Genomic DNA, 12474 nt, shown 5'->3' with positions numbered 1-12474 from the left:
ATTTGTTCACTGGCTCCTCTCTTTCTTCCTCTCCGGCGGGTAAGAAGGTTTCGCTTTCTTCCTCACCCCCTCCCTCTGACTGTCACTACTTCCCCTCCCATTTCAGTGGTCGAACCCCGTCTCTGATATGGAGGTTTCTTCTGCCCCCAATTCCCTCTGTTGCTGCCCTTTCTGAGGTGCAGCTTTCTGAAGAATGAGTTGGGGGATGTCGGGAAGAAGACAAAGGAGATATGGTGGACTGGGTAGGAAAAGGGGGGGGGGAACCCCAGATGGAGAACCGGGAGGGAGACTATCCGGGACAGGAGGCAAAGGAATAGGGAAGGAGGTGGTGAGTGTGGTCGGGTTTAAGGCCTGTAAACGATTGTGAGACTGAGGAAGACGGGAAGGACGAGGAGAGAGAGAACGCAACACGCGAGCGTAGGAGACGCCCGCGAAAGGGATGAGACGACAAACTTAGCGTCTCGCTTCAGGAAAAGACAGACGATCACGGTGCTTCAAGTTGAGGACGACTTCGAGTTTGTAGTGCATACACGAGCGTGAGAAGGTAGGGTGGGCTTCACCGCAACTGAGGCAACGAGCCTGGGGAGAAGTGCACTCTGACTTAGAATGACTATCGTCCCCACACAAGGGGCACAGATACATAGTACTGGTGCATTTGAGGACACCGTGCCCGAACTTCCAAGTCTTATTGCAAAGTCTAGGAGAGGGAATATACTCCTGAACGGAGCATCTGGTACCAGCAAGAATAATAGAGGGCAGAAGGGCCCTACTATTAAAAGAGATTTTTACAACTCGAAGGGGCTGACGGCGACGACCACGAGGGGGCCAAGTAAACGTGTCTGCCTGGAGGACAGAATGGCCTTGGGCTTCGAGGATATGTTTAATATCCTCATGGCAATCTTTGAGGTCCCGAACACCAGTTGCAACATGGTGTGGGAGGAAAACAGTGCCAACACTGGCCTTTAACCGAGCGTTTTTGGAGACCCGAACAGGTATCTCTCCAATGCAGGACAAAGCGGCTAAGCGAGTAGCTGCATCCTGAGAAGAAGTAAGTAATTATCAAAAGAAGGCACCAAACCGGGAAAGCTATGTAGCACCATCAAATGCACAAAATAATCAGAGGGCGCTAAATATCACCAAGGATGCCAATACGAGAACAAAAACGCATAAGGCGAACGATATCAAAAGTATCGATGTCACCAAGAATTCTATCGAGGGACAGGTGACCGCGAGGGGCGGTCGGAAAGCAAGACACACGCTCGTCCTGGAAGTCAGGACATTCAAGAAGGACATGCACGACCGTAAGAGGGACAATGCAACTAGGACAATAAGGAGCAGGGCGGCGCTCCAAGTGACCATGGGTTAAGCGAGTATGGCCAATACGCAACCTCGCCAGAGCCGTTTCCCACCGCCGGTTACGGTGGAAGGAGGACGGCCACGAGGAAACAACATTTAAGAGTACGTAGCTTGCTACCAGTAACAGACAACCAAGAAGCCTGCCCACGGGTAAGGACTGAGGAATGGATAACTGGGTAAAAGTCGTTATATGGAATACCTCTACGAGAGACGGGACAAGAGCAGACAGCTTCCTTGGAGGCAGCATCCCCACGCTCATTTAAAGACACCAATATGGCTGGGAACCCAACAAAACTCAACCAACTTAAATTTACTGTGAACAAGAAACAGCCAATGCTGGATCTCGACAACTACTGGATGAACCGGATTAAAGGACCCGAGAGCCATGAGGGCAACACGAGAGTCAACAACAACTACAAAAGGAAGACTGACAACGAGAAAGCAGGAGACTAAGAGCAGAGAATATAGCATAAAGCTTCGCAGTAAAAATGCTAGCCTCCGGAGGCAAGCGACACAAGTGCGATCAGGAAAAACAACAAAGTAGCCAACACCGTCCGCAGACTTAGACCCATCGGTGAAGACAAACGGAGCGGGAGTGAGAAGAAAAGTGCTCAAGGAAAAGGCATTTTAGAACCGTAGGAGGGGTAAAAGCTTTAGTGATACGGGTCAAGTAAGTACAAAACCACGGAAGATGGACTCTCCACGGGAGCAAAGAAGGAACAACATGAGGAGAAACAAATATGAATGGAAAGAATTCTGTAGGCGAGATTACCGGACAGAAAGAGGGAGGTGGTGAAGAGGAACAGGAACCGCAGGAGAGTTGAAAGTTAAATCACGACAAGAGGCGAGAGGAAGGATGTTGTAAGGACCGCGCAAGATAGCAAAGACAGTTGCGATCACGGCGGTCTTTGAGAGACAGGAAGCCAGTGTCAACATATAAGCTAAGAACGGGAGTCAAACGGAAGGCACCAGAACTGAGGCAACCCAGTATGGTGCAAAGCATCAAGACAGCGAAGAGTAGGAGAAGCAGACGAGTAAGCAGGGCAACCATAATCGAGCTTAGACAGGACGAGAGAGGAATGTAAAGCAAGGAGTGCGCGCCTATCTGCCCCCAAGAATTATGGGACAAGACCCGAAGGAGGGTAAGGGCCTTAGAGCACTCAACTTGGAGGCAAGAGATATGGGGAGACCAAGACAAACGAGTGTCAAGGAATAACCCCAAAAGCTTCGCGGAATCTTTGTACTCTAGGGGATGACCATAAAGTGACAGGGACGAAGAACGACCAGTTTTCGCTTAAAAGTCATTGCACAAGTCTTGGAAGTAGAGAACTTGAAGCCATGATCGGTGGCCCAAGACGACACGGCATCAATTGCAAGTTGAAGCCGGCGCTGAAGGAGAGGCGAATCACCCTGACAGCAAAGGGTAAGAACATCGACAGAGCGGAGAAGACACCTGAAGAAAGAGAGGAAAGAAGACCATTGAGGGCAACCAGAAAAAGTAGTGCTCAGAACACTACCCTGGGGCACACTTTCGTATTGCTGAAAAGAGGCAGAGAGCGAGTTACCAAGTCGCACCCGAAAGGAACGACGAGAGGAAGCTGCGGAGAAGGAGAGGGACCACGAAGGCAAAAAGAATGAGGTCGAGATAGAATATGATATAGCCAAATGGTGTCTTAAGCCTTTTCCAGGTCAAAAAGGACGGCAACAAGAGGTCTTTGCAGCAAAAGCAGTACGAATACAGACCTCCAAGTTCACCAGGACACCTGTCCTGCTGCGGTACTTGCGGAAACCAAATTGAGAAGGGGAGAGGTGGCGATGGAACCAGGAACCACAGACGAACGTTAACCATACGTTCAAAGAGTTTGCAGACAACTTGTGAGGGCAATAAGGCGAAAGTCCTTAGGAAAAGTTCCCAGAGACCCTAGTTTGCGAACAGGGATGACAACGGCATCGAGCCAGTTCTCAGGGACTGACGACTCCCAGATCCGATTATACAGACTATAAATACCGAGACATGCACGGAGGGAGATGGCGAAGCATCTCAATGAATACCGTCGGAGCCCGCCGCCGTAGAACCGCAGAGGGCCAGGGCAGAACGAAGGTCAGAGAGAGAGAGAGAGAGAGAGAGAGAGAGAGAGATCGTTATAGGAAAGTCGAAGACGAGTGCAGAAATCTAAAGGACGAGACTCTAGGACAGGTTTACGAAGAACGAAAGATTGGGGGAAGATGAAGACCAGAGCCAACAGAAGAAAAGTGGGAACCCAGTTCGGTAGCAATCTGCAACGGGTCCTCCACAACAGTACCACGGAGGTGGAGGACGGATGAAACAGTGACCGAACTTTCCCGCTATCGTGTAGATACGCTTCCAGAAGAAGAAAAAAAAAAAAAAAAAAAAAACTTTCACGAATGTGCCCCACACCCATCATGGATCGACAACACCCAACAAGAAGCTATCGCCAATCTTTTTGCCTCCACCCCCCCCCAGGGGTGCGTCATGAGTATACGCCCCACAAACGCCACCTTAAGAACTGTCGAGAGCGGGTTTAATGACTAAAGGAGGATTGACAATTAAAGGTTCCCCTCGCTCGTGACGTTGGTTACTACAGTTCTATGGGTGCAAGAGTATGCCTCCTCAAACACCCAGGCGCCAAAGTAAGTAAGTAAGTAATTATCAAAAGAAGGCACCAAACCGGGAAGGCTATGTAGCACCATCAAAGACGCAAAATAATCAGAGGGCGCTAAATATCACCAAGGATGCCAATACGAGAACAAAAACGCATAAGGCGAACGATATCAAAAGTATCCGAGTCACCAAGAATTCTATCGAGGGACAGGTGACCGCGAGGGGAGGTCGGAAAGCAAGACATACGCTCGTTCTGGAAGTCAGGACATTCAAGAAGGACATGCACGACCGTAAGAGGGACAATGCAACTAGGACAATAAGGAGCAGGGCGGCGCTCCATCAAGTGACCATGGGTTAAGCAAGTATGGCCAATACGCAACCTCGCCAGAGCTGTTTCCCACCGCCGGTTACGGTGGAAGGAGGACTGCCACGGGGAAACACAACATTTAAGAGTACGTAGCTTGTTACCAGTAACAGACAACCAAGAAGCCTGCCAACGGGTAAGGACTGAGGAATGGATAACCGGGTAAAAGTCGGAATACGGAATGCCCTTACGAGAGATGGGACAAGAGCGGACAGCTTCCTTGGCGGCAGCATCCGCACGCTCATTTAAAGACACACCAATATGGCTGGGAACCCAACAAAACTTAACCGACTTAAATTTACTGTGAACGAGAAACAGCCAATGCTGGATCTCGACAACCACTGGATGAACTGGATTAAAGGACCCGAGAACCATGAGGGCACTACGAGAGTCAACAACAACTACAAAGGAAGACTGACAACGAGAAAGTAGGAGACGAAGAGCATAGATAATAGCATAAAGTTCCGCTGTAAAGATGCTAGTCTCCGGAGGCAAGCGACACATATAAGTGCGATCAGGAAAAACAACAGAGTAGCCAACACCGTCCGCTGACTTAGACCCATCGATGAAGACAGAAACGGAGCGGGAGTGAGAAGAAAAGTGCTCGAGGAAAAGGCGTTTTAGAACCGTAGGAGGGGTAAAAGCTTTAGTGATACAGGTCAAGGATGTACAAAACCGCGGAAGAGGGACCCTCCACGGGGGCAAAGAAGGAACAACACGAGGAGAAACATCAGAAATACGAACGGAAAGAGAATCCTGCAGGCGAGATAACCGGACAGAAAGAGGGAGGTGGTGAAGAGGAACAGGAACCGCAGGAGGGGTAAAAGTTAAAGCACGACAGAGGCGAGAGGAAGGATGTTGCAAGGACCGCGCAAGATAGCGAAGACAGTAGCGATCACGGCGGTCCTGGAGAGACAGGAAGCCAGTGTCAACATACAAGCTAAGGACGGGAGTCGAACGAAAGGCACCAGAACTGAGGCGCAACCCAGTATGGTGCAAAGCATCAAGACGGCGAAGAGTAGAAGGAGAAGCAGACGAGTAAGCAGGGCAACCATACTCGAGCTTAGACAGGACGAGAGAGGAATGTAAAGCAAGGAGAGTGCGCCTATCTGCCCCCCAAGAAGTATGGGACAAGACCCGAAGGAGGGTAAGGGCCTTAGAGCACTCAACACGGAGGTAAGAGATATGGGGAGACCAAGACAAACGAGTGTCATGGAATAACCCCAAAAGCTTCGCGGAATCTTTGTATTCAAGGGGATGACCATAAAGTGACAAAGAGGGACGAAGAACAACCCGTTTCCGCGTAAATGTCATGGCACAAGTCTTAGAAGTAGAGAACTTGAAGCCATGATCAGTGGCCCAAGACGACACGGCATCAATTGCAAGTTGAAGCCGGCGTTGAAGGAGAGGCGAATCATCACCCTGACAACAAAGGGTAAGATCATCGACATAGAGAGCGGAGAAGACACCAGAAGGAAGAGAGGAAAGAAGACCATTGAGGGCAACCAGAAAAAGAGTAGTGCTCAGAACACTACCCTGGGCACACCTTCGTATTGCTGAAAAGAGGGAGAGAGAGCGGTACCAAGGCGCACCCGAAAGGAACGACGAGAGAGGAAGCTGCGGAGAAAGAGAGGGAGATGACCACGAAGGCCAAAAGAATGAAGTTGAGATAGGATATGATAACGCCAAGTGGTGTCGTAAGCCTTTTCCAGGTCAAAAAGGACGGCAACAACGGAGGTCTTCGCAGCAAAAGCAGTACGAATATAGACCTCCAAGTTCACCAGGACATCTGTCGTGCTGCGGCACTTGCAGAAACCAAATTGAGAAGGGGAGAGGAGGAGATGGTGTTCCAGGAACCACATCAGACGAACGTTAACCATACGTTCAAAGAGTTTGCAGACACAACTTGTGAGAGCAATAGGGCGAAAGTCCTTAGAGGAAGTACCCAGAGACCCCGGTTTGCGAACAGGGAGGACAACCGCATCGAGCCAGTCCTCAGGGACTGACGACGACTCCCAGATCCGATTATACAGACTCAGTAAATACTGAGACGTGCTCGGAGGGAGATGGCGAAGCATCTTATAATGAATACCATCGGAGCCCGCCGCCGTAGAACCGCAGAGGGCCAGGGCAGAACGAAGTTCAGAGAGAGAGAAGGGATCATTATAGGGAAGCTGAAGACGAGTGCAGAAATCTAAAGGACGAGACTCAAGGACAGGTTTACGAAGAAGGAAAGATTGGGGAAGATGAAGACCAGAGCTAACAGAAGAAAAGTGGGAACCCAGTTCGGAAGCGACCTGCAACGGGTCCGCCACAAGAGTATCATGGAGGTGAAGGACCGGTGAAACATCGGGAACGAACTTACCCGCTATCTTGCGGATACGCTTCCAGATCTGGGCCAGAGGGGTTTCGGACGTAATTGTTGAGACATAAGATGCCCAACATTCATGTTTAGCCATACGGATGGCCCTACGGGCCACCGCACTCGCTTTCCGAAAGAAAAGAAAAGAATCGGTCGTCTGCCTACGGCGGTGCCTCTTCCAGGCTGCACGCTTACGGCGGACAGCCCGAGCACAGTCCGCATTCCACCAGGGAACGCACTTCCGTGGACCCCGAGAGGAAGAGCGAGGAATAGAGCGGAGGGCAGCGTTGAAGAGAGTGTCATGAAAAAGGAGGAGAGCGCGAGAGAGAGGCAGAAGGGAGAGGTCAGAGAGAGCAGCACCGAGGGTAAATAGGGTCCAGTCTGCCTTAGCAAACTGCCACCTAGGGAAAGAGAGGGAAGGGCGAAAAGAGAAAAAGGAAACAAGGATGGGGAAATGATCACTTCCATGGAGGTCATCAAGAACCTGCCACGTGAAATCTAAGTAAAGAGAAGAAGAGCAGAGAGAAAAATCAAGACAAGAAAGGGTGCGAGTCCGAGAGTCCAAATGAGTGGGCTCACCAGAATTCAGAAGAGACAGGGAAGAAGATAGGAGAAACGGCTCAAGGAGGCGACCCCGGGTATTCGTCAGAACGTCACCCCAAAGAGAATGACGACAATTGAAGTCACCCAGCAGGAGCACAGGCTCCGGCAAGGAGTCTAGGTGTTTCAAATCAGGAAGAGAGAGCGGGACACTCGGGGGGAGATAAATGGAACAAACTGTGTACCATTTCCCCACAAAGATACGAGCAGCAGAACAATGGAGAGGCGAAGGAAAAAGTAAAGGAACAAAGGGAACATCTGCACGAATCAAGAGAGCAGAAGAATTAGAAGCCCCAGCAATAGCTGAGGGGGGGGGGGGGAGAGAAAGGAATAGCCACGAAAACGACCAGGACGAGCACCAAGCATTGGCTCCTGGAGACAGACACAAAGGGGCGAAAACCGCGAAATCAGAAGTTGGAGTTCGAGGAAATCGGCGTAATAACCTCGAACGTTCCATTGAAGAATGGACAACGACGAGAAGAGAAAGGACAAAAACAGAGAACAAGGAAGAAACAAAGGCGAAAGAGCAACAGAGCACGTTAAAGAATATCAGGGTCGGGATCAGGGTCAGCAAAGTAAGGGTTAGGGGGCATGGGTAAACTGAGCAAAGACGGAGGGAAGGAAACGGGAGAACAGATCAGAGGTGGGCGGGCGGGTTCCGGAGGAGGAGGAGGAGGAAGAGGAGACAACGGAGAGGAGCAGGCAAGGACAGCAGTAGGAAGAGGGGGAGTAGAAAGAGGGGAGCGCACCCCAGCAAGAGCAGCAACCGAAAGGGAAGCAGGGGCCAAAGAAACCTCCATAGCAGGAACAGGGGGCGCAACCACTGAAACGGGAGGGGAAGGAGCAACAGAGCCAGAAGTAGGAGCTAAGGAAGAAAGCGAAGCCTTCTTACCCGCCGGGGAAGAGGAAGGAGAGGAGCCAGGCTTACGCTTCTGACTTAAAGAGACAGGTGTCCCAGCAACTACGTACCGGGCAACGTATTCCAGTGTCTCAACAGGAGAAGCCGAACGAGAGCGCACACGACGGCCGTTAGGAGAGCGATGGACATCCGCCTGCACCGACAGGCGGCGGGGAGAGCCGATAGAGGGAGGAAGAGGATGGGAAGGAGGATCGGAGGGGGACGAGGAAGACACAGGAGACATGACAGACCGGGTTGAAAGAAGGGGAACCCCAGACAGAGGACCAGGAGGGGGACCCCTCGGGAAAGAACTCAAAGGAACAGAGGAGGGGGCAGTGGGCGTATCAGGGTCCAAGGCCCGGAAACGGTTGAGAGTCTGAGGAAGGGGGGAAGGACGAGGAGAGGAAGAGCGCAACCCGCGAGCATAAGAGATGTTAGTATAAGGCGGGAGCTCAGGTTTCCTGAGGCGAACCTGGCGCCTCGCCTCAGGAAAAGACAAACGCTCCCGGTGCTTCAGGTTAAGGACGGCCGCCTCAAGCTTGTAATGGACACAGGCACGGGAGAACGTAGTATGGGCCTCACCGCAGTTGAATCAGCGAACTTGGGGAGAAGTGCACTCCGACTTAGAGTGACCTTCACTCCCACACAAAGGACAGAGACAGAGCAGCGGAGGGCACAATGCCCAAACCTCCAGCACTTTTTGCAGAGCCGAAGAGAAGGAATATACTCTTGGACAGAGCACCTAGCACGAGCAAGAACGACAGAGGATGGAAGGGTCCTACCATCAAAGGTGATCTTCACAACGCGAAGGGGTTGACGGCGACGACCACGAGGGGGGACGAGTAAACGAGTCAACCTGGAGGACAGAATGGCCTTGGGCATCAAGGATATGCCGAATATCATCGTGGCAATCCTGCAGATTCCGAACACCGGTTGCAACATGGGGTGGGAGGAGAATAGTGCCAACACTGGAATTCATCTGAACGTTCTTGGAGACCCGAACAGGGATCTCGCCAAGGCAAGATAAGGCAGCCAAGCGGGAAGCCGCATCCCGAGAAGGAGCAGCAACGACACGTGTACCGAGACGAGTGGGGTTGAAAGTAACACACGCATCCACGGAATCTACAAGATGCCGATGGAGGGAGAAATCGTCAGGAGGCGCAGAATCAAGAGGGAGGAGATCAAAGTATTTGGCCCACGAAGCGGGACCAAACAAGGCTTGATAGGTAGCAGAACTGGAAGGAATCGAGAGAGTGCGGTTGGGGCGCGAACGGCGTTGAGAACCCCTAGAGAGAGGGGTCAAAAGGCGCAGTAGTCACAACGAAAGACTTAGCCACACCAGGGGACGAAGTGGTCACCACCGGGGGCTGGAGGCTCGACCCACCCAACCTCAGAGGAGGGAGGGGAGCTGGGGGAAGAAGTCAGGACGGTCAAAGGAGGAGCAAGGTCGGGGCCCAACGCAGCGGGAGCTACAGAGCCTGGTCTTCCAATACAGGTCGACTCTGGGGCTTGGTCGCCCACCCCACGAGCCTGAGAGGGTACAACGTAAACATTCAACGACAGAGACGAAAAGTGATAAATTCACCCACGAATGTGCCCCCATACCCACCATGGAGCCACAATTAGAGGCAGGACACCCAACAGGAAGCTATCGGCGATCATGCCGGGGCCCCCTAGGGGTGCGTCGTGAGTATACGCCCCACAAACGCCACCTTAAGAACCGTCAGTCCGTCGAGATCGGGTTCAGCGACGAAAGGGGGATCGACAATAAAAGGTTCCCCTCGCTCGAGACGTCGGGTACTACAGTTCTACGGGTGCAAGAGTATGCCTCCTCAAGCACCCGGGCGTCAAAATAGAAGAAGTCCAAAGAAATAATCCAAAACAAGCAAAAGGTCGGCAGGAAACGACAAGCAGATAGGAGAAGAGGGGGGAGAAAAACGAAACATAAGGAAAAGGAAAAGCGATCCGGCACAATTGGAGAAGACAGCAGCAGGAGTGCAAGGCCAGAAAAGGACAGAGGACTGCCCAACGGAGCATCACACTCCGGCAGCCGTCCACCAAGCCCCCTCACGACGCCAACGGGCCGGAAGGGGAGGGGGAGGCGCCAAAGTAGTAGTCGTCCAAACGAATAATCAAAACGAGCAAAAGGTCAGCAGGAAACCGACAAACAGATAGGAGAAGAGGGGTGAGAAACTAAACGGAAGGAAAAGGCATCCAACAAAAAGCGTGAGGACAGCAGCAGGAGCACAAGCAAGTAAGCAAGTAATTATCAAAAGAATGCACCAAACTGGGAAGGCTATGGAAGCAGGAGCACAAGGCTAGAGAAGGACAGGGGAACGTCGTAAGGGGCATCACACTCCGTCTGCCGCCCACCAAGCCCCTCCACGGTTGCAACAAGCTGGATAGGGAGGGGGTGTAGGAGCAAGCCGAGATGAGCAGAGTTCAAATTAAACAGATTGCCAAAGCCTTGATAAGTCTTTAGGAGAAAAAGCTAGAAGCAGCTGCTGCTAGTGGTAAGGGTTCTTAAGCATGTTCTAGTAGATTTTACTTCCGTAAAGGGTTTGAATAATTCAAATTTCATTTGAAGGACCCCGATTTTTTTCTTGCACTTTTCAAAGTTAGCTACTAGTTTAAAGGGGCAAGGATTTTTTGGGTGGCCATTATGCAAGGTCAGTTGTGAGGGAAGGCACAAGAGATTTTGGCCTCTCTAACTTTCGAAGACAGATTTCGCTACCGAAAAAAAAAAATTATATATATATATATAATATATTATATATAAAAGCTTATGAGCTCTATGCAGAAGTACCAAGAAACGTTTAGGGGTCTCTAGCATGCACCCGATTAGACCGTTACAGATTCCAATAGAGTAGAAGTCGAACTTTTGATAGGTGGCTTAATAGAAATACTATTTTTTGTCCTTTAACCAGCTCATCCTAGTAGTAGAACTAGTAATTTTACTAGTAGTAACCAGAGGTATTCCATAGTTACGAGGGAGTAACTTTACTACTAATACAACTAACTATTCAGAGATTTTATTTCGCTTTTAATTTAAATCAAAACATCTTCCATAATTTAAAAAAAATTCCGTTTTAAATTACAATGCTATGCCAATTATATTGTCTATAATCCCTCTAAGCATAGTATCTGGCGGAGGTGGAAGTAACCGTAGTAGTTACTATTTGGGTGATTGTAGTTACTATTTCCTGGAAGAGTTCTTGTGTAGTTACCACAGGGACCGTCTGGATCTGCAAATACAAACATTATTGAAGTTTGTTTAAGTAAATGAACACTTGCACAAGTTAAAGACTACAAACTTACCTCGTGAGCGACAGCCACGTGGGTTATAGTCTGCCAGTATTTAACAGTATCTGTTGTGGTGACGAACTGACTGTAGACGGAGACCATTGTGCTCACACGGTAGACCCCCACCGTAGCCGTCACCAACACTACCGGTGTGGAGGTGACCCTTATCACAGAGGTCACCGTCTGTGGCTGCTGAGGAACAAACTCCCATTGGGTGGTCGTCTGGGTGACTGTCAGGGTGATTGCTGTCTGCTCAGTAACCCAGACGTCAGAGGTTGTGTCTCCCGCAGAGTGTGGGTCAGGGTAGTCTGCAATATTATACATCATTACTTTGTTAAAGTATAAATAACATTTTGGTTAATAAAAGTAATGCATGGTTACCAACCTCAGTGGTGATGGTGGAGGTTGTGGGGGTAACGACTGGTAGGGGCGCGTGGGTGCCATAAGGTTGGTATGCTTGACCCAGGATCTGTTGGGGAGCAATTGCAATAATAATAATAATAATAATATAGTTGAGAATACAGTAATTTGGCAATTACCTGGGCGATGCAACCGAGAATTAGTAGAGCAAATACCGCCATCTGTGTAGAAAAAATGCACTTTTAAATCAAATCACAATAGCGTTTTTGATTACCATGACTATAAACCATCAGATTTTCTTTGAATTGTTAACATAACTGAATTTATAATACCGAGTAGTTCATCACCGACTGACAACTAGACAAATGTTTGGAATTTGTCACTAGTACAACAATTTTAGTTATACCCAAGTTTTTGAAGCCGGGCAGATAATTAACGATGGTTGGGAAGGTAGTGGGATACCGAGGCGTCCAGAAGGTAAAGACTGGGTGCTTCGACATTAGACCACTTTACGAGACTTTACGGTTTAGCAATTTATGAACGGCCAAGCACACTTTCCACATTACTCTATGCAGATATTTAAAAGCTTGAAACTGTAAAGACAAAAC

General features: G+C 50.0%; 2 protein-coding genes across 2 annotated transcripts in view; both read right to left on the bottom strand.

The window, feature by feature from the left end:
* Nucleotides 1-12474, bottom strand: part of LOC123750011 (uncharacterized) — a 101703-nt gene that overhangs the window by 88400 nt on the left and 829 nt on the right. Inside the window, exons 2-3 of the mRNA XM_069305170.1 lie at nt 12046-12087; nt 11892-11975 (exon numbers count right to left, since the gene is read on the bottom strand). Coding sequence (XP_069161271.1) covers nt 11892-11975; nt 12046-12087 — 126 coding nt within the window. The remainder of the gene's footprint in view (nt 1-11891; nt 11976-12045; nt 12088-12474) is intronic.
* Nucleotides 11224-11830, bottom strand: LOC138352570 (uncharacterized). The gene is made up of 2 exons (XM_069305058.1): nt 11522-11830; nt 11224-11448 (listed from the first exon to the last, which is right to left on the bottom strand). The coding sequence occupies exons 1-2, from the start codon at nt 11828-11830 to the stop codon at nt 11335-11337; spliced, it is 423 nt and encodes a 140-aa protein (XP_069161159.1). The 3' UTR covers nt 11224-11334.

Source organism: Procambarus clarkii, chromosome 54 (assembly GCF_040958095.1).
Source record: "Procambarus clarkii isolate CNS0578487 chromosome 54, FALCON_Pclarkii_2.0, whole genome shotgun sequence".
Classification (NCBI taxonomy): Eukaryota; Metazoa; Arthropoda; class Malacostraca; order Decapoda; family Cambaridae; genus Procambarus; species Procambarus clarkii.
Note: the sequence above shows the minus strand (reverse complement) of the source record. Positions and strands in the feature narration are given on the sequence as shown.